Genomic DNA, 22,902 nt, shown 5'->3' with positions numbered 1-22,902 from the left:
TCACACAGCACTGGACACTCCTGGCCCTAAAGCCTCCACAAGAGATCCTGACAGAATATCCCCTTAACAGAATAATGACCCTTCAGAGCCCCCATAGATGTCCTACCAGGAAGCCAGAGTAGTTTTGCAGCTTCTAGGAGCCAAGTTTCCACCCAGACGCCCAGAAACTGAAGTAATCAGATCTGGCCTGCATAAAGGAACTTTATTCCAGGTCATTCAGAGAATCACAAGTAGTTCCCAGCCTTTTTGGACTTAATGGACTAGTAAATATTCAAAAAAGATTTCAGTGACCCATATAAAGTTGCTGACCTCTTGTTTTCTCAAGTAAGGACACATGACTGGAGTTTCTGTGAGGCTGTGTTTAATAGTCACAGCTGTCATTTGTTGTCTGCTATATGCAAGGCTGGGTCCTTTGTGCTGGGTCCTTTTCCAGAAGTATCCCATTTGATCTTCATAGTGTCTCTGCAAGGTATGTGTTATCTTCTTATTACAGAAGAGGAGAGGCTCAGAGAGAGTAAGTAAGTTACCTGATGCCACACAGCTAGTTAATAGCAGAGCCAGCTTTTGAACCCAGGTTTATCTGATTCCAAAACCTGTCTTTCCCACTATGTTTATCACATCTGAATTATGTCTAAATTCATCAGATATGATTTTTAAACCTCTGGTGTGCTAATGAGACAATAGAATGGTCAGAATTAAAACAGTTTTATCTTTGTAGAGAGATTTGAGCTTCTAGGAAAAGTCTTAAGAGCCCCACCCCCAATCCTTTTTTAGCTGACCTCCTTCAATTTAGTCAATATTTCTCCAACTGGATATGAAAATCCCAGAAAAGCTAAAGAGACTATTTCTATCTGATGTTGTGAAAGATACACATTTGGTCTGAGATGGTGAGGAATATAACTTTTTTTTTTTTATAATCCTCACCCGAGGACATTTTTTCATTTTTTGTTCAGATAGAGTGGGAGGGAGAGAGAGGAAGAGAGAGAGAAACACGACATGAAAGGGATACATCAAGTGGCTGCCACCCGCACAACCCAACCAGGGCCGGGGACAAACTGCAACTGAGGTACGTGCCCTTAGCAGGAACTGAACCCAGTTCTCTCTGGAACGCAGGCTGACGCTTTAACCACTTAGCCAAACCGGCCAGGGCGAATATAACTTCTTTAAACCTATTCTGCTCAAATGTGATTTGAAATAGTTTGTCACAAAGTAAGACTTATAAGAGGTTATTTCAGTGTTTATTGTGTCAATGATTTGGCTGTTAAAGTGAGTAGTTCTATTTGCGAAATATTGCCTCACAGAATTAAACTTGGTGACCACATAAATGGGGAAGAGAACCCCATTGTGTTGGCATTTGCTAAGATTATCAAGGTGTCTCAGGAGAGGTGTAGTCCCCCAAAATTTGTATGGTGAAACCCTAATCTCCCAATTCTTCAGAATGTGACTATATTTGAAGATAGGGCCTTGATTGATTGATTGATTATATTGATTTAAGAGAGGAAAAGAGAGAGAGAGAGACATTGATGAGAGAGACATTGATTGGCTGCCTCCTGTACACCCTCCCACTGGGGATCGAGCCCACAACCTGGGCATGTGCCCTGACCAGGAATCAAACTGGTGACCTCTTGGTGCACGGGTCAATGCGCAACCACTGAGCCACACCGGCCAGGCAGAGATAGGGCCTTTAAAGAAGCATCCAACCTGACTAGTGTCTCTGTAAGGAGAGGGATGTGAATGCAAAGAGGAAAGGCCTTATCAGCACACAACAAGGTGGCCATCTGCAAGCCAAGGAGAGAGGCTTCAGGAGAAATCAAACCTGCCAACATCTTGGTCCTGGACTTCTGGCCTCCAGATTGTGAGACATAAATTTCTGTTGTTTAAGCTACCCAGTTAGTAGTATCTTGTTATGGCAGCCCTAGGAGCTAATGTAACGGGAACGGGATATTCGGCATGAGCTGAGTCCCTCCCTCACCACTGTGGCCATGACAGCCTGTAAGAGAGACATCGGTAGAACAGGACAGAGGAGTTTATATATCCAGCACAGATGGTTTGCAGTGAGACTGAGTATCAGTTGGGGAAAAGGTTTTTCTGATAGTACAAGGGAGTCAGGTATCAATTAAATAGTGATTTATAATAGTCAAACTAGCAACAGCTATTAGATGTGTGTTCTCTGCTCTTTGCTATATAGTGTACCTTATAATATGCCTATGTATTTATCCAATAGCTACTCATTTCTTTCCATAGTTAACTGCTAACAATTTATAAAATAATTTTATTGGCTAGAATACTGGCTCACAGTATGGGCTTCTGCCAGCTTGCCTGGGCTTGAATCTTGTCTCAACCACTTGCTAGCTGTGTGATTTTGGGCAAATTATACAATTCCCTGTGCCTCGGTTTCTTTATCTATAAAACAGAGAGAATTGTACCTTTTTCATAGGGTTGTGTGAGAATTAAATTAGTTACTATATGTAAATTTCTTAGAAGAATATAGTAAGCACCTAATAAATGTTAGCTATTATTAACTTGGTTCTGTCTCTGCACATAGATAAGTGATAGCAGAACCATTGGACCTACATGGTTCTAAGGTATCTGTCACCAGGTGCCAGCCCCCACTCCCCAAATTGCCAGCATAATGTTAAATTAGAATAAGTAACCAGAAGAACAGTAGCTATCACATCTAAGTGTTTAGCAGGCTGACAAAAATACAGATTTCTGGGCCCTGTATCTATGGATAATGATTCACTAAGTTGGGATGGAGCCCAGGAATCTATCTTTATTTTTAATTCTCACCTGAGGATATGTTTTCATTGATTTTGAGAGAGCAAGTAAGAGAGAAACATCCCTTAGGAACAAACCTGAAACCTGGGTTTGTGCCCTGACTGGGAATCAAACCTTTTGGTATACAGGACCAACCAATTGAGTCACACCAGCCAGGACCAGGAATCTACCTTTTTAGTAGGTACCTTGGATACTCTGATACAGATGGTTCTGAGAACATCTATTTAAAAAATACTAATCAAAAGGAATTCTATATTCAATGCTATTAAATTATGGTAAGTGTCATAACTGAATCATGAGTTTGTAATTTATATTCTAAAGCATTTGAAATGTTTAAATAAAACTTAGGTCAATAATGAGTGTGTAAAATTGCATTTCTAAATCATCTAAAAGAGCATTTCCACAAGTATTAATAAGAGCTAACTGATAACCTGAAGAAATTCTGTATTAGATGTAGTCCTCAGCTTCTCTGTAGACAATCTCAAGTTGAGACATTCAAGGTGAGGATGAATTATCCCGCACTCCCCTCAGGGGTGTGGCCTGCCTGAGTGAACTGAGTTGAGGACAGATGAAGAGATACACAGTATCAGGAAGCAGCTTACAGAGTAGCACAAAGAGTGGTGGTTAGGTTCCTTTGGAGAAGGTAGTCCATTCAGTCAGAAAGTAGCAAGTTAGCTCTACAAATTAATTAGAAAGCCTTGCATGTAGATGTTAATAGCTATGGGAGATTTTTCTTTTAGGGAGCTGGGACCCCCCAGAAAGGAAAATAGCTGAAGAAGTGCTGGGTTCTTATAGGATGAGATTCTTATAGGATGGCTAGAGAAAATTCAGTCTCACGCTGACACTGGGCATTCAAGCGGGAGTTTGACAAAATACAGTAGTGTTGTCTAGGGACAGAATAAAGAGTGATTAAGGTTGAACTCTGGGACGACTTTGGAACTGAAAACCCTGATTATTGTGTCACAACAAATTCCTAAAATTACTAAATTCTGTGTATTTATTAATTATAAGACTGCTGTTTAAAGCTGATATTTCTTCCTGGAGCTTATAACCTGTGTGACTAGTTTGCCTGAGTGTGCTATAAGATGAGTTTCTTGGGGTTTCAAATGGTGTTGTTGTTTTGTTTTTTTTAGAAAAAATTAATTGGTTTTAACAAAGTTGAGTAAAATAGATAATACTGATAGTGTTTATCTAGAAAACTTTCAAACTGGACTCCTTAAAATCTTCATGCTGCTTTTAAGATAAAAAGCTATTTAGATAGCTGTTGGCTCATCGATTATTTTCCCTTTACTTATAATAACCTCAGCACATTTATTAATAAATCAAAATGGTCAAAGTTATAGAATTTATACTCTTAGAACCTGTGTATTCTACTAAGATATGTATGTATCTCTGTGTATGTATTATATAACTTATAATTTATAGCATACAGATATCAAATTATTTCCAAGTCAAGTGTCATATTACTGTCAGTTTTTCTTAGTGTTTAGGTTGAGGTAAAGTAAAGTGAATCTTTGAACATATCACTCACTCCTGAAAGAAAAGGCATTGAGTAGACAGACACTTTTGTTTAATTTTTAACTCGTTTTCTCTACCACCTGACAGTTTTTTGTGTTATTACCATAGTATCACTTTGGGACAACTATCTCCAGGAATTGAGAAATTCCGGTTTTTCATGTTTAAATGTTCCCTAAGAGAAACATCAACATGAGAGAGACACATCCACTGGTTGCCTCCTACTTGACCCTGGCCAGGGTCAGGGACTGAACCGAAACCCAAGTACATGCCCTTGACTGGAATCGAACCTGAGGCTCATTGGTCTGCGGGCCTATGCTCTAACCACTGAGAAAACTGGCCAGGACCATATTAAATATTCTTTAAAAGCATGAGTTTAAAGACCACGTAGTTGTCTATCTTACATTTTACCAATGTTTAAGATTATTTTCAACATTTTGCTACTGTAAATAATGTTAATCCTTCTTGCACAGAAATATTTTAACTCAAATCTGACTTTCTTAACACAAATTAAGGCAGGATTGGCATTACTGACTGCAAACATTTCTAGGGAACTTGATGGATTTTTCTCAAATCGCCATCTGGAAACCCACTTGTTTGCAAGCCCATTAGCAGAGTTTCGGCATGCTTCACCACACCTTCTCCAAGAATGAATGTTAACTTCAAAAACAGCTGTGTCCATTTAATAGTGAAGAAGGATGTCTCATTACTTTTATTCACTTTCCTTGTATTACTATTGAGGTTGGACATATTTTGTCACGGTGGTTGACCCATGATTGTAAGAAAATAGCATATATATATATATATTTGTTTTATTCAAAGCAGCTATGATAATTTAACAATTAACTTCATTGCATTGACAGCTTCATTGTGGTACTAGTTCTGAGCCTCCTGAAGTCTATTAAGGGAACTTTTTAAAAAAGAGGTTTAGTGCTTATTTTGATAATAAAGAACAAGGGTTGCTGCTGAGACCTGCCGTTTAATATTGTGTAACCCTGAAGGAGTTACTTAACCTCTCTCTAAACTCCAGTTTCCTTGACTTTAAGACAGGACTTATAATCCCCACCATAATTCTCACAATAATGAGATAGCAATTATTAAAGCTTTCAGTATAATGTAGCTACTACTGAAAAATGATAACTATTTCTCTTCTGTTAATAGGTATATCAGGGTGTGATAGCATAGCTTTTAAAAGCCAGAACTTTTTTTCTTGGGGGGAGAGGTGCTGGGAGATTGCTTGGGTTGCTAGCCTAAGAGTGGCCTTACTCTTGCTGGACACAGTGGTGCTTACTGGTACTTGGTATTTTAGGAAGTTGCCCCAGAAGTGATAGGATAAATGCTCTCCAACTTCCCCTTCTTCCCCCATAGAGTAAAAGAACGAACACTACTTGACTTCCGGTCAAGATGGCGGCGTAGGTAAATGGGGTATCGCGTCCTCCCACAACCACATCAAAGTTACAACTAAACTACAGAACAACCATCATTCAAAACCGCCTGAAATCAAGCTGAATGGAAGTCCTACAACTACGGAATTAAAGAAGCAGCCACATTGAGACTGTTAGGAGGGGTGGAGGCTGACGGGCTGGTCCCACACCCATGTGTGGCGGATAAAAATCAGGAGGACACCTCGGCTGGGAAGGTCCTCCCTGAGGACTGAGGGGTCTCTGTCCCACACCAGACGCCCCGCTCAGGGTTCCAGTGCCAGGAAGAGAAGTCCTCTTAACTTCTAGCTGGAAAAACCAGCGGGAACTGAGGCTCAGGTAGGCTGACACGGCTGGAGCGCCAGGCAGCTCCTCTTAAAGGGCCCACACTTGGACTTATCTGACTCGCTCCCTCTAAGCTTGGAGGGGAGGCAGCTCCAGGGGCACCAGAGACATACAGGGAAGAACTGAGCTGTTTGGCACTGGAGCGAGGGCTGGAGAGGGGGCTTTCTCCGGGGCAAACGTGCTATCAGAGGCCTTTGTTCCTTTGGTGAGCCCTTCCCTGGGGAGGCAGACAGTCGCCATATCTGGGACTCCAGCAACCTGGCTCACACTGGTAGCCCGGCCCTGGTGATACCCTGAGGCCCCACCCCACCCAACTTTCAGGCCCACCCAAGCTGATACCAGCTGCTTAACCATAGGATTGGCCTGTCTTGGATCCTGCTTCAGGTTTTCTTAAATTCTTTCAAACAAGCAGCATCTGGTCTCAGATAGCCCTATACCTCTCATTTAGTAATACACAGAAACAAACACAGGGAGGCAGCCAAAATGAGAAGACAAAGAAACAGGTCCCAAATGAAAGAACAGAACAAAACCCCAAGAAAAGAACTAAAGTGAAATGGAAATAAGCAACCTAACATGCTGATTTCAAAATACTGCTTATAAGGATGCTCAGTGAACTTAGTGAGGGCCTCAAGAGCATAACAAAGGACCAGTCAGAAATGATGGATGCACAGTCAGAAATGAAGGAGGCATTAACTGAAATAAAGAATAATTTACACAGATTCAATAGTAGAGTACGTAAATCTAAGAAGTAAACCATCGATTTGGAATATAAGGAAGCAAAAAACAGCCAATCAACAGCAAAAAGAAAAAAGAATCCAAAAAAATGAGGATAGTGTAAGGAGCCTCTGGGACAACTTCAAGCGTGCCAACATTTGCATGTTGGGGGTACCAGAAGGACAAGAGAGAGAATGAGAAATTGAAAACCTGTTTGAAACAATAATGGCAGAAAACTTTCCTAACTTGGTGAAGGAAACAGACATCCAAGTCCAGGAAGCACAGAGTCCCAAACAAGATGAACCCCAAGAGGCCCACACCAAGACACATCATCAAAATGCAAAAGGTTCAAGACAAAGAATCTTAAAAGCAGCAAGAGAAAAGCAGTTAGTTACCTACAAAAGAGTTCCCATAAGGCTGTCAGCTGATTTCTCAAAAGAAACTTTGCAGGCCAGAAGGGAGTGGCAAGAAATATTCAGAGTGATGAAAAGCAAGAACTTACAACCAAGATTACTCTATCCTGCAAAGCCATATAAAGAGTTTCCCAGACAAGGAAAAGCTAAAGGAGTTCATCACCACCAAACCATTATTCTATGAAATGAGAAAGGGTCTTTTTGAAGAAAAAGATAAAATATATGAACAAACAAAATGGCAATGAATACATATCTATCGACAACAGAATCTACAAACAAAATTACCAGGCAGAACAGAAACATTCTCATAGATACAGAGAACATTTTGTTGGTTGCCAGATGGGAGGGGGGTTGGGAAAATGGGTGAAGAGATTAAGAAGTACAAATTCATTGCTAGACTACCTCAAAGGGAAAGGGATTGGGGGGTGGGAAGAAATAAACCAAAGAACTTATATACATAACCAATGGACACAGACAATAGTGTGGGAAAAGGTGGGAGGGGGGAGGAGTGGGGGGAAAATGAGGAACATCTGTAATACATTCAACAATAAAGATTAAAAAAAACCCAAAACAACGAACACTACATACTTCAATACTGCCACTAATGACCTTACCATTCGATCATTCTAAGGTCATTACAAGAATTTGACTTTCCTTTTAACATCATCTTGTATGTTCACCTGTCTAACTTTTTAGGGATTTATAAATATAATGTAGATTCTCATTCAAAGATTTTCTTTCACCAAGAAGTCAATTCTTTGCCAAATGGATTTTTGAGACTATAATTTATAAAGATTTAAAAAGACAAGTTTTCGATTATAGATGACATCTAGTCTTCCACACTGAAGATGTTACTATGATATATATAGTGTGGCAAAAGTAGGTTTACAGTTGTGAGTATGTGAAACAGTTTATTCTTGTATTATCATTTATTAATTACTGTATTATTTTCCACCCCATATACTAGCTGTTCTGCCACACTGACCGGGCTGACTGCCAGAGCCAGATTGACTGACATCACCCTCTGAACCACTTTCTCTTTCTCATGCTTGTGTTTTTCCAGCTGACAGCGGAGAGGGTGGGTGCTGGTTCCACCCACAGCTGCAACTGGAAAGCAAGGTTCAGAAATGTCAGCGGTCCTCCGGGAGCTGCTCCGTGTCTCTGAGAAAGCTGCCAACATTGCCCGGGCATGCAGGCAGCAGGAAGCTCTCTTCCAGCTGCTGATAGAAGAAAAAAAAGAAGGAGAAAAGAACAAGAAGTTTGCCGTTGATTTCAAGACCCTGGCTGATGTACTGGTACAGGAAGTTATAAAACAGAATATGGAGAACAAGGTAAGAAAGGTCACAGCCAAAGTAATTGCAAAATATCTACCATTGTGGCTTTTGTTCTCTGTTAGAGTAGCATGCCTTTTCTTCCCCACTCCCCTCGGAATAAAAGCACCTTAGATTCAAATAAACAATTGGGGTTTTGTTTTAATCCCTTTGTTTTGACTACAGTATTACTACAATGTTCACTGCAGAAAAATAAAAATACAGAAAAGCAAATAAGGAAATAAAAATCACTCATAATTCTTATAGCTAGAGAGAAACATTTTGCTATAGAACTTTTCCTTTATTGAGTTTCTTTTTTAATAAAGAGTACACGTTCTGTGGAAAATAAGCAAACATAAGAATCTTCTCAATCCCACTACTAGAAGAAGCCATAGTTAGGTTTTGCTATATATTTTTTAGAATGTTTTTCTTCTATGTGTATGTGTGTGCATGGCACATATAATTTATTTCAATAGAAATGAGAAAAACTATTTTATAACTATTAAAATTATTTTATAACTTTTAAAACTTTTTGATATATTAATCTCACCTTTTTGACATAATCGTGTATCTAATGGTTGCCTTGGTTATGAGCTTGTAGAGTTCTGGAGACTTCAAGTCCCCCTTTATTCTAGTAGAAAAATATTGTTTATAACTAACAATGATTATGATTCTAGGTAAGCTAATGGGGAGGACTGTATTCATAAGTAGTAATAATAAACAATAACACTAACAGACACTTATAAATGCTTACTGTGTGTCAGGCACTGTTCTAAAGGCTTACTTAACTTTTTAACTTTTATACCAATTTTATGAAGAACCCTTTAATCCTACGTAATGGGTGAGAAAAAAACTGGCACAGAGAGTAACTTGCCTGAGGTTACACAGCAAGTGAATGGCTGGGCCAGTGTTGAATACAGGCCACTACCTGGATCCAGAGCCTGTACTCTTTGCATTACAACATGGCCTTTTATATGATCTAATAATTATATATTTAAGAGGATAGAACTGTATGACAGAAGGCACTATAAATTATTGGAATAGCTTTCTATGAAATTCTCAAAATATTAGGAATCAATAAGAATCATTTAAGTGAATTCCTGACCAGAGGCAAAAAGAGAGAAAAAACAACTCTTTGAAATCTCTACAAACTATATTTTTTCATGCCCTATAATATCTGAACTAAATGAAGCAAGTTTATTTTTGTTACTGATCAAAATAGTTGGTTGCAAGGGATGGTTGAGAAACTGGGTTATAACTGTAACATTAATTTCTATGTAACATTAATTTTTATGGGCTAATGTTTGCCCCACAGCATTATAACAAGTTCAGGCAGTTGTTCATTGATAAGGTATATGCCAGGACTTACGAACAAATAAGTGAGGTTCAGTTTTGGCTATATGAAATACCTCTGTTTCCTGATTTATATTCTGTAGCCTCAGAAACAGGACTAAAATCAGGCTTGGGAACTGAACTTCAGCCCTTTATGAATAAATAGGCTTATTGCCAGCCCTCATTGACTCACACTACTCTTCAAAACTGAACAAATAACAAGTGGTTGTGGGCATTATTTAAGCTATTGGCCATCTGCGAATGACTGAGTTAAAATATTCGAAGCATTTCCTTGCTTTTGGTCCCTGAGAACATCACACTTATTATCATTCAGCATATATTTTGAGAAAAAGTTTCTTTACTGTAGAGAAAGTCAGAAGCAAAATGTATCTGAGAGCTTCCTGGTCATAGAAAGAGAGGAGAAGATTCTTACTGAGCTCCTTTTTTTTTTTCATTCTATATTGATGCACAAATTATTGGTCAAAATATTTCCCTTCTTTTTTTTGCTGTATCACCTTCCTACCCTGAAGGTGAACAATACCTCCAACAGGTGCAGAAGACACACCTGAAAGTGAAAACAAAATGTTTTCTTCTTATCCCTTCTCTTCAGTATCAAGTAATAATCTGAGGTACTTGATCAATAATATTGATTTGTATAAGCTACTAGGGTGCTATTTAAGAGCAACAGTTAAAATATTTCCTTTGAAAACATTCAAATTCTATGGTCCTTAAGTAGATAAATGAAGTCTGTAGAAATACTTCTGCAAACTCAACAGGACAGAAGGAAACCAGGCTCTACTATGATTTGTACTTTTTATAAGGGCAAAGGAGCAGGAAAATACTTGAAAATTAAGTACTGAACCAAACTGACTTCACTTTCTTATGCAGAGATTGATTTCTGGAATTGTAAATTTCTACATTTCAGATCTAATTGTACTATTTAATTTGAAATATAAAATGGAAATCTGTTCAGAATTGAACATGTATATGGGTTTTATTTTTTTATTGTTATTGTTTTGGTCATACTCTGAATCATTCAGTTTCCAGGCTTGGGAAAAAATATTTTTGGAGAGGAATCCAATGAGTTTTCTAATGATTTGGGTAAGTATACAAATCTTAATATATTGTTGTAACTTAATTATAATATACTATTTTAATTTTCAATTTACATTATAAAATAAATGGATGTTTGGAAGACTTTCATGTAAATGAAAATGTATTTTAATGTTTAGCTTCATTCACTTCCTCAGAATATCAGGCCATTTAACTTAGGGAAATGTGGTATCTTGGACTTATTTAGCAAATCCACATATATTATTTTAGACATAAATCTATAACATTTAAATAATGTATGTCTTGTCCTTTTGGAAAGTTGTATGTTCCTTTGGGACTCTAGTGGAAGTTACAGATGCCCCAGAAAGGTGTACTTCTACACAACTGTGCAGACAGTTGCAGATCCAGGTTTTAAACCCATCTGTGACCTGCTGGGGAGTCCATGGACCTTGGCTGAGAATGTAGAGAACTCCCTGTCCCTAAATACTGTGTGATCTTGAGCAAATCACCTCACTTCTCTTGGCTCTCAGAACCTCTATAAAGGGAGTTGGACTAATTAAAAATGTTCCTTTGAATACCAACTTTTAAGTCTTATTTAATTAGTTTCCTGTGTGCCAGATTCTCCTTTGATGGGCCTTCATGTTCCCTGTAGTATAGAGAAAAATATCAAAATCTCCATCTGATTCTTTTCAGAGAAATAAATCATTTTTAGCTTGAACTTTTTGTTTGCTTAATGGTAGAAGATTAAAAATAATGAACTTTACACACTGATCCTGTGACAAAAAGTTAAACATCTAGAGGCACATTTACTTAGAAAAAAAAATGATTTCTGGATTAACTGAAAAAAATTTTTTCTCTTTCATGGGCTATGTGTTCAGATGCAGTTAATTCTGTGACAGATAATGGAAGGTTGTAGGAAAAAGTTTGGGTTTTCCTTTCAAGTGTGATGTGAATTCACTGGAGATTTTAAAGCAAAGGAGTGATGTGACTTGCTCTTCTGAATGATCCCAAGACTTTACTGAGCCCAGGTTAGATGCTTAGTAAGTGGCAGTAATTAATATTATTCCTCAACTGTAATAGTCTAATTTAATTTGAATTTAATTTAAGTGAATGTGTCTTGCTGATTCAGAGTCATCATTGTAATGGGTTTATACTGTGTTTCCCAGACTTTAATGATTATATTAATCACCTCGGGATTTTTTAGATCTGGTATGAGGCCTGAAGTTCTGAATTTCATTTTTATTTTTATTTATTTTTTCTAATTTTTTTCTTTATTGATTTTAGAGAGAGAGGAAGGGAGAAGAAGAGAGAGAGAGAACCATCAATGAGAGAGAACATCAGTTGGCCGCCTCCTGCATACCCCGCACTGTGGATGGGGCCCACAACCTGGGCATGTGCCCTGACCAGGAATCGAACCAGCGACCTCTTGGTGCATGGGTCAATGCAAAACCATTGAGCCATACTGGCCGGGCTCATTTTTATTTTTAAAAGAACTTTCCATTTTATTTTTCAATTACAGTTTATATTCAATATTATTTTGTATTAGTTTCGGTATCCAGCATAGTGGTTTGACAATCATATACTTTACAAAGTGTTCCTTCCCCCTGATATTTTCATTATTCTCCTGGCACCATACATAGTTATTATAATATTATTGACTATATTCCCTACACTGTACTTTACAACCCTGTGACTATTTCATAACTACCCATTTGTATGAAGTTCTGGAGTTAGGAGTTTTTGTCTATGTACCTAAAAAGCCCCAAAGTGCTGTGTTTTCTTAATATTTAAAAGTTTATGTTCTCACCCTGACCGGTTTGGCTCAGCAATTAGCGCGTCGGCCCATGGACCAGAGAGACCCGGGTTCAGTTCCCACTGAGGGCACATACCTCGGTTGCAGTTTGTCCCCAACCCTGGTTGGGGTTGTGTGGGTGGCAACCAGTCGATGTGTCCCTTTCACATCGATGTTTCTCTCTATCTCCTCCTTTCTCTCTCTCCTCCTCTCTCTCCCTCTTGCTCTATCTGAAGATGAATGCAAAGAAAAATGTCCTTGGGTGAGGACTAAAAAAAAAAAAGTTTATGTTCTCCATTGCTGTCACTTTTTGTTGTTATTAATTTGCCAGCCTCTTGCCTCACTTTTGTTGGGAGCTGGAACCACATTAATGGGGGGTCTCAGAAGCGTGTTTAAAGTGATGGAAAAGCACCTGGAGGTGGCAAACTGGTTTCATGTGGAGAAACAGCTTTGGTTACATCCTGATTTCCAGTGTTTCTCAGAGGAGAGCTATCCTATGTATGCTATTTAGAGTCACGTAGTTTCACTTTTTTATTTAAAGATTAGTATACTTCAACTTAGTACTTTACTGGGCATAAACAATTTTTCACTAGAAGCAGCACCATAGAAGAGGTAGAAACACTTTGGAGTGTTGACAACACCACTGTTCTTTTCAATCACATATTCAAACACAACAGGGTAACCTATGTATATTAAAACTCAAAAGGCAAAAAACAAGTAAAAGATTGATTATCAAGGACTCAGGATGCAGGGGTTGTTAACAGGCCAATGAGGCCCCTTCAGCTGTACACAAACTGTGCGTGTGCCCATGTGGGTCTTTTCTGGGGAGAAGAGTTAATTCCAGGACCATCCCTCACTATATTAAGTGCATGAGCAACCACCAGGCATCTGTGACTGAATGACCACCCCACCCCCCAACCCCAATGTGATTCTGGCAGCCAGCCCAGTCAGAAGCCACTGACACAGATATGTTGCCTTCATTCCATCTAAGTGCACAGCTTTTGCTCCTCTTTACCCTCTGTTGTTCTTTCTCCCCTGAAACTCTTGAAATGTAATTACTTTTAGTTTGTCTTTACTCTAGGAGAAAAGATTATCTTGAGACTGTGTCCAACAGAGGAAGAAACAGCAGAGCTTCTTAGCAAAGTCCTTAATGGGAACAGGTTGGCATCTGAAGCATTAGCCAAGGTTGTTCATCAAGATGTTGCCTTTACTGACCCAACTCTGGATTCAGCAGAGATCACCATTCCACAGGACATTTTGGGAGTTTGGGTGGATCCCATAGGTAAGTAGAGGATAGTGTGTTTGCTTTTATTTATTTGTTCTTTTGTGTGTGTGTGGCTGGGTGGGGGGTGGCTTAGAGACGTAAAAATTGAGCCCTAGCTAGTTTGGCTCAGCGGTTAGAGTGCCGGGTTTGGTTCCCGCTAAGGGCACATACCTTGGTTGCAATTTTTCCCCGGCCCCGTTTGGGGTCGTGTGGGTGGCAACCACTTGATGTGTCTCTCTCACATCAATGTTTCTCTCTCTCTCTCTCTCTCCCCCTCCCATTCTATCCGAACAAAAATATCAAAAAGTGTCCTCGAGTGAGGATAAAAAAAGAAAGAAAGATAAAAATTGAATGTAGTTTAACTCTGCTGGAAGTTCAAAAAACTTTAAAGTTTTAAAGTGATAAATGAAGAGTTGTTTATGTGTTATGATGTATTGTTATACATAGATGTGTATCTATAATATATAACAGATATGTATAAGTGTTTGTGGTATTTATATCTGTGCGTTTGTGCACACACAATCAGGCACACGTACAAAGCTGAATAAACTCATCTTTGAAAGACTGTAGGGGCCAGACTGCTAAGTATGAGAGAAGACCAGAGCGACAGAGCTGCGCCTCACTGAGCACACACACCAGTTAAAGAACACCCGGCCCCAGTAGGCATGTGCCATATGGGAGTCCAGCCAGCTCTTCAGATGTTCAGAGAGAAATGAAAGTCCAGGTGGTTCAGTGAGATCTCTCCATTTTTAACCACTGGCTACGAATTCAGTTAAACAAGCAGTCAAAACCACTGTACCGGTCAAGCACAAGACAGCTAAATATGACTCATGAGCAGCTTGTAAGCCCTGTGTAAACGTCACCCTTTTTTGGGGAGGGGTCATGACTATGATAGAACCAAAATCTGTAGCTCGCTGTTCTAAAAGTGTAGGCCTCCTCTCAAAGATGCTATAAACACAGTGCCCTAGGTATTAATTTTCAGAAATTCTTTTTTCTTTCCCTGACTGCCTGGCATAGTCCACCCAACACAACTGGCCCCATTCGTTGTGCTGTACAGCAATCTCACACACCCTTCCCACCCCGCAAGCCACTGACCTGACGGAAGTGCCTTCGATCATTGAGGAAATACAGAACGTTCAGCCAGTGGATTGTAAATGCAAGAGTCTTTCCCCAATTTTTTTTTTTTTTTTTATCACTTAAGGTAAATCAGCATCAGTTAAGATTTCTGAGGACAGGGATCTCCCAGTTCTGGGTTCTGTCCTAAACTGAGTGTTAGCTAGCTCTCTCGATCTCTCGCCCAGCACATCCTTTCCTGGGTGTTAACTCACCCGATGTTGGCAGTCAGCTGCTGGCATGTACATCTCTTAAAAAGAAACCTAGCTCCACCCTGGCCGGTTTTCTCAGTGGTTAGAGCCTTGGCCTGCAGTCCAGAGAGACCCGGGTTCAGTTCTCTTTGAGGGCACATACTTGGGTTGTAGTTTGTTCCCGGGTCATGTGGGAGGCAGCCACTCAATGTGTCCCTTTCACATCGATGTTTCTCTCTCTCTCTCTCTCATTCTCTTCCTCTCTCTCCCTCTCACTCTATCTGAACAAAAAATGGAAAAATGTCCTCGGGTGAGGATTAAAAAAAAAAAAAAGAAACCTAGCTCCTCAGCTTTTTTCCCACAGGAACCCTATTAATTTTTTTCCTTTTGGGCCCCATAATTGTCTTTCCTCCTAATTTGAGTGATCCCCCTGCCCTCCCAAAAAGATAATTTTACCCCGGACAGATTCCTGTAAGGAGGCTTTTCTGTCCCATTGGACTTCTCTGATTAATAAGAGCTCCAAGAAATCCCACCAGTTGTCTCGAGTTACTAGCTTTTAAATGCTTTCGACATGATGGCTATTTATGAGTGATTATTATATGCACAGTGCTATGCTAGTTGCCACAGGAACCACAGGCATGTCCTCTCCCTTCGGGTTCCCATATGATCAGGAAAATGAAACTTAAAAGTGAAGTGAAAGAAGTCAAATAACCAGTCAATACAAGTGACACCCAAAGATAAAACCCGATGGTCACTGTCTTAGTCCGTTCAGGCTGCGACAACAAATACCGGGGACTGGGTGGTTCACAAACAACAGAAATGTATTTCTCCCGGTTCTGGAGGCTGGGAGTCCAAGAGCAAGGTGCCAGCATGGTCAGGGGAGGGCTGTCTTCCTGGTTCATAACCAGTACCTCACTGTGCCCTCACAGAGTGGAAGGGACTACGGATCCCTCTGCAGCCTCTTTCACAGACATCCCATTCGTGAGGGCTCCACCCTCATGACCTAAGCACCTGCCAAAGGCCCTACTTACTGATACCATCCATCCCTTTTGGGGGTTAGAATTTGGGAGGGGGCACAAACATTCAGACCATAGCAGTTATTAAATTAGAAGAAAGAAATTATATAGGACAGAGTTTATAGATGTATTCATCTTTAATTTCTAAATAATCCATTACCTGAATCCAAACAAATTTACTGTATTTTCAGATTCAACTTATCAGTATATAAAAGGTTCAGCTGACATTAAATCCAACCACGGAATCTTCCCCAGTGGACTTCAATGTGTCACCATTTTGATTGGTGTCTATGACATACAGACAGGGGTGCCCCTGATGGGAGTCATCAACCAGCCTTTCGTATCGCAAGACCTAAATACCCTCAGGTAAAAGAGGAACGCTTTTGGTATATTATGGTTTTTAGAATTTACAACCTTAGCTTTGCTTATTGTCTAGATGGTCACTCCACATGGCATTCCCATGTCTTGCTGCACTGGGTGTTCCTACTAAAAGTCTGCATATTTGAATTCAAGTTATCTTATTTGGCCTAATTTTTTTGGCATAGCTTTATTCAGGGCTAGATGCATGCTGGTAGAAACTTTGAAAAGAAATGGCCTCTTGGGGAAATCATTGTTTTGCATTTGGAATATAGCATCCTGTTCCTATTCCTAGACTCCATTCAAAACCAGGTTAATGGAACAGTGGTAACAGTGTCTTCTAATACATTTGGAATAAGATAGATGCTGTCACTATATAGCCAGCTGAACTTTTACACAATTTTAGAAGAAATTCAAAACAAATTGTGAAAATTATCCAGCCAAATGATGAGTAGTGATCAGGATGAGACCCTGACTACGGGTGCTGTCCCTATACATGTGTCAGTCTCCTCCCTCTCCATCCTCCATGGATCCTGCACGGAGCACAGAGGGAGCCGGTTGTCTTGGACCATGGCCTGTGCTTTGGGACTGACTCCAGGGCATGGCAGAGTCCAGGTGGAAATTAGCAGCTTTTCTCCTGCGGTTTTCGTTTTTTACTGAAGTAGATCACATTGTTTTATCTGTGTAGGACTACATGTTTTTTTAAATTGAACTTTGACTTGTTTTTGGCAACCAAAAATTATTTGCTCTTTAATAGTAACAAACTACACCCCTGGAATTATGACATTTTCCCTCTACCCCTGCCTTCTTCCAATCTGAAAATGCAATTGTTACCTTTAAAATGTCATTAAGAAATTACGGAGAGTTGGGCCTGGAGCAGACATGACCATGGCCCAGGAATGGCTGACAAAGCAGGTCGTGGCACAGATTCTGGAGTGATGCTTAGATTCTTACACTGACATCCTCTAAGCCTTAGCTTCTTCTTCTGTAAATAGAGTAAATTACCCAACAAACACAGTGAATTAAACACTGCGAAATGATAGGTGCTATTATTATGTTTGTTGCCAAAAATAATGAGACCATCTTTCTTGGTATTCAAGTTGAAATGAGGCTTGTGAATAAGACAATGAAAAGGAGTTACCAAGTGAAGAAACATGTATAAGGATCATAAACGACTTGCAGATTTAAAAATCAGGTTATCCATCTCTTCATCTTTTTCCCTTTTAAAGTGGCAATAGAATTTTGCCACGTCCCTCGAGGCCCAGAAGTCCCACAGATATTGCAGCATTGCCCTAGAGACGGATGCAGTGCTGCCGTGGAACGGAAAGCATTCCTAATCCACAGGCCGCTGCATGCAGAGAAGTCACTTTTAGAAACAAATGAGCTACTTGGATATCGATTTCTAGGCTTAAGGGCATTGAGACTCATTACATTAAATATATATTTTTTCACATCATGAAGTTGGAAAGCAACATGAATAATAAAAAACAAATATGATAACCTACCTCCACAAACCGAAAGTTCTCTTCCACAGGTGGAAAGGACAGTGCTACTGGGGCCTTTCTTACATGGGAACCAACATCTACTCACATCAGCCCCCCATCTCTAAAAGAAATGGCAGCGAACCTCGGAGCCAACTGACTGAAGACGCCAGCTCCGAGGCTGAATCCTCGCACCATTTTTCAGCTGTCATTAGTACAAGTGAAAAGGAGACTATCAAAGCTGCACTGTCACGTGTATGTGGAGATCGCATATTCCGGGCAGCTGGGGCTGGTTACAAGAGCCTGTGTGTTGTCCAGGGCCTTGTTGACATTTACATCTTTTCAGAAGATACCACATTCAAGTGGGACTCTTGTGCTGCTCATGCCATACTCAGGGCCATGGGTGGGGGAATGGTAGACTTCAAAGAATGCTTGGATAGAAATCCAGAAACGGGGCTTGATTTGCCACAGTTGGTGTACCACGTGGAAAACAAAGGTACTAGTGGGGTGGATCGGTGGGCTAACAAGGGAGGACTAATTGCCTACAGATCAAGCAAGCAGCTGGAGACATTCCTGAGCCTCCTCATCCAAAACCTCGCACCTGCAGATACATGCCCATAGACAAACCTTTTCCTCAGTGTACTGGTAAACCAAACTGTGAAACTCTCTCCCAAATCTGTCTTTTGAAGATAGCTTTGTCCTATAGGTGGTCAACATTCATCTTCCTCTTTTGAGGAGCATTTTTCCATTATGTGTTCATAATAATGTTAATATCAGTAAATAAATGACTTTCATGCAATAAATGTGTGAAATTCTTATAGTGAATATTGTGCTATCAGTGTTGCTTGAAACATTTCAATAATGTATTAGAGAGGAGGAAAACCTGCCCAGTTAGTAAAACTCCTCTGAACATCTAAGCGATAAGTAAAATGTTCTGAAGAGCCCAAGAGGGGGTTGTGCTTGCATTTTGTTTCCTGTCTTCAAGGGAAAGTCTGCAGCTTTAGCCTTTGGCAGAGCATTTAGAACTGTGAATCTGAGGCATAATTTAGCTAAGTTCATGTACTTTCAACAGTATGCCTGTGGATGTTATAAGAATTTAAGCCTGGAGCCTCCCCACCCCCCGACACACACACACACACACACACACACACACACTTTCACACATTCTCATACCCTCTTTCACATCACATACTCTAATCCTCTTAGACATACACACATACCCTCCCTCTCTCTACTTCTCTCTTTCACTAATACTCTCCATGCACACTCCATTTCAGAAGTTAAGGTAGAAGGAGACAGAGTAGAGGTTTCTGCAGTTTTTGCCTATGTACTTCAAAAACCTCCACTTCAAAAACCAGAGGCAGACATAAGACTGAGGCTGCTCCTAGAGCTCTTCAGTCCCCCAAAGAACCATAGCTTGGGACCCGAGCCTCCTCTCCCCACCCCTCGCCCACGCATATCTGACAACAGAGCACAGTCCTGGAGAAGGGAAGAACAGCCTTGATTCTTCCTGCACACACCTGATGACCCACATTAGCCCTCTGCTCAGCTCTGGACAACCCACCCCCTAAATGACAAGGGATATTTTCTGAAGTAAAAATTGAACATGGATCTTGAAAGAAAACAACAACAACAGGTAGAGTTAAATATATATAGTCCTTGTGTCTATTAGCATCCCTTATTGAATGTCCTAGATCACTTCCTAGTCTCTTTAGCAGACCTGATAAGGATGTAGTGCTGCCATCTACAGGCATCAAGTCTCAGCCCTGAGTTTGTTCCACCTTGCGCCCTCTAGGGGCCAAAGTATATTTCTGCAGCATTTTCTTTTTACAATTACAAACCAATGAAAACAAACTGTTTCTAATAGTATTTTGTGGCATACAGCAAGTCCAACAATTTATCTAGTGATAGGGTTATAGTTTTTAAAGTTTGAATTGTGCTTTGTGATTGATTGAGGGCTCCTAAGCTGTATAGGGGTTGACAAAAGTAGGTTTACAGTTGTGAGCACAGCAAAGAGTTTATTCTTATATTATTTATTAATTATTGTATTATTTGTATTCCAACTGTAAATCTAGACTTTCCCACCCTGTATATTCTCACTACTTAATATTTAATTTTAATTCACTGAGTTCATTCTTTTTTTTTTTTAATTTTTATTATTTTTTTACAGATGTTTCTCCTTTTTCCCCCCTAGACACCCTCCTCCTCCTCCCACCCTCCCACCCCCCTGCATTGTTGTCTATGTCCATTGGTTATGCATACATGCATACAAGTTCTTTGGTTCATCTTCTCCCCCCAACCCCCCTACCCTGAGGTTTGTCAGTCTGAACCATACTCCTTTCTATGTCTCTGAGTCTATTTCGTTCATTAGCCTGAGTTCATTCTTCACAAAACACATTGAAAAACAAAACCCAGAAAAACTACTCCTGCTCCCTCATATGAACCAGGATGGAGAAACAGAATGTGGTTCAAGAAAAAACTTTTGGGCCCTGGCCAGGTAGCTCAGTTGGTTAGAGCATCATCCCCATTAGGCCAAGGTTCCGGGTTTGATCTCTAGTCAGGGCACTTACAAGAATCAATCAACGAATGCGTAAATAACTGGAACAACATATCAATCTCTCTCTCTCTCCCTCTCAAATCAGTAAATAAAAATTTTAAAAAAGGAAAAAGCTTTCATTGTCCACATGAAAATTTTAGAATATGTAAATCATCAATAAAATGCAGTGAAAACAGTCATCTTCAATGTGATCTAAACAGGCAGTTGTTAATTTATTAGGGGACAGGAAGAAGCTGGATAGAACAAGGACTCAGATATATTCTGTAAACATCTATTACACACACTGTCAATCCTTGAAGGAAAGCCAAGGCTCACGTTTAAGTATGCATAAACCACACCCATGTGAGTATGATCTTCAATATTCATTTCTTTACAGGAAGAACTTTAAATATTCGCAAAATAATCTGAGAGCATAATCATTTTGGATTTAAAATTTCCCCGTTTTTACAATTGCCTCGTGATCAGTAATATTTTTTAAAAAATATTTCTATTTACTTTTAGAGGGAGGGGAAAAGGGAGGGAAAGAAACATCTATGTGAGAGCAAAACATCAATTGGCTGAGCCTGCACACCCCCTACGGGGGACTGAGCCTGCAACCTGGGCATCAAACTGGTGCCCTGATCAGGAATTGAACTGGTGACCTCTTGACGCATGGGACAACACCCAGCCAACTGAGCAATGCTGCCCAGGGCATTAGTAATGTTTTTAAGACTCACCGTTATCAACCCTTTCCAAAGCCTTCAATTCTTTGTTTTCAAACTCATGTTCCATTATTTTATATTTAATTAATCTAGTATTAAATATACGATTGGGATATACAGTTTTGGAAAGAAGTCAACAACTCCAGGTAAACATGGAACTCAGTTGATGGGAACAGAGTTGGGGGTCGTGATGGAGGGGTGTTCCAGAGAGATCAGGTGTCTGTGCATTGGCCTGTGTATTTTACAGGAGACTGGCAGAGACAGGAGTCTGCCATGTCCCTTAGGTGAAGGCTAATAGAGAGCTTCCAGGGCACATCAGTTCGAGCAGTCTCTGGGAAGCCCAGCCAGTGTCAGTTCCTCTCCTGTTCTTACAAGCCACATCCAGTGGCTCAGGAAACCCTCGTAGCTACGATTTCAAAATACAGCCAGAATTGAGCTATTCCTCATCACTCTGCTACCCTCACCCTTTGTCAGGCCTTCTTTATGTCTCACCAGGATTATTGCAATGAATTCTTATCTTGCCTCCACCTGTTTGCAACACAGAAGCCAGAGTGATCCTTTTCAAACATCTATTAGACCATGTCTCTGTTCTGTTTAAACCCTCCAACAGAAAAAACAAACAACGACAGAAACAAAACAACCCTCTAATGGTTCCTCAACTCTCTCAGGGTACAAGCCAAAGTCCTCACATAGCTTACCAGGCCCACCATCCACCTCCTACCCCTGTGGGATAAACAGTCATCTGCTCTTCCTCTCCTTGCCTACTTTGTTCCAGCCCCACTGCCTTGCTTGCTGTGCCCTGAACTTGCCAAGCGTGCCCCCACCCACCCACCCCAGGACCTTTGCACTTACTGTTTTCTCTGACTGGAAAGCTCTTCTCCACACATTGGCATAGGTCCTTCCTTCATTTCCATCAAAACTGCTCAACTGTCACCATGTCTGTATGAACTTTACTTATCATTATTGCAACCCACATCCTCTCACCCATCCCACACTTCCTATCCCTTGCCCCACTTTCCCCGCCACAGCAATAGCCTTCTAATACAAGACAACTTGTTTCCTCTGTCTCCCTACTCTAGAATGTTAGCTCCACAAGAGAAGGGATTTTCGTATGTCATGTATCTTCATTGCTCATGTGTTAAATGCATATTGATTTAATGAATGGACTGGGCTCAGAAACGGGACAAGAATTAATATGTATTATCACCTACAACTTTACTTCTAGGCATTATTTTCAAAATACTTCAGAAAACTGCTCTAGTGCTGAGAATTAGTCCTAGAGTTGGTTGGTTAAATTCCCAAACAATCACTTTAATGCTTGAAGTAACCTGGACTCCTGTGTCAGAATTTCCCAAGCTAATGTTCAAGGCTTGGATATTAGCCCTATTAAGAGTTGAGGGAAGCCCTAGCCGGTTTGGCTCAGCAGTTAGAGCGTCCACCTGCGATCTGGAGAGACCCGGGTTCGGTTCCCACTAAGGGCATGTACCTCGGTTGCAGTTTGTCCCCGGCCCTGGTTGTTCGTGCGGGTGGCAGCCACTCGATGTGTCCC

At 40.3% G+C, this 22,902-nt stretch overlaps 2 protein-coding genes across 4 annotated transcripts in view; one reads left to right on the top strand and one right to left on the bottom strand.

The window, feature by feature from the left end:
- Positions 1-18,893, top strand: part of INPP1 (inositol polyphosphate-1-phosphatase) — a 31,622-nt gene extending 12,729 nt beyond the window's left edge. The window contains exons 2-6 of the mRNA XM_036253434.1: positions 8,250-8,517; positions 10,869-10,929; positions 13,755-13,955; positions 16,449-16,623; positions 18,149-18,893. Of these exons, the coding sequence (XP_036109327.1) occupies positions 8,314-8,517; positions 10,869-10,929; positions 13,755-13,955; positions 16,449-16,623; positions 18,149-18,716 (1,209 nt within the window). The 5' untranslated portion in view covers positions 8,250-8,313 and the 3' untranslated portion in view covers positions 18,717-18,893. The remainder of the gene's footprint in view (positions 1-8,249; positions 8,518-10,868; positions 10,930-13,754; positions 13,956-16,448; positions 16,624-18,148) is intronic.
- Positions 1-22,275, bottom strand: part of HIBCH (3-hydroxyisobutyryl-CoA hydrolase) — a 156,252-nt gene extending 133,977 nt beyond the window's left edge. For all 3 annotated transcript variants that reach the window (XM_036253436.1, XM_036253435.1, XM_036253438.1), the window contains exon 1: positions 22,206-22,275. In XM_036253436.1, coding sequence (XP_036109329.1) covers positions 22,206-22,267 — 62 coding nt within the window. In that variant the 5' untranslated portion in view covers positions 22,268-22,275. The remainder of the gene's footprint in view (positions 1-22,205) is intronic.
- Positions 22,276-22,902: the final 627 nt, after the last annotated feature.

Source organism: Molossus molossus, unplaced genomic scaffold (assembly GCF_014108415.1).
Source record: "Molossus molossus isolate mMolMol1 unplaced genomic scaffold, mMolMol1.p scaffold_m16_p_11, whole genome shotgun sequence".
Classification (NCBI taxonomy): domain Eukaryota; kingdom Metazoa; phylum Chordata; class Mammalia; order Chiroptera; family Molossidae; genus Molossus; species Molossus molossus.
Note: the sequence above shows the minus strand (reverse complement) of the source record. Positions and strands in the feature narration are given on the sequence as shown.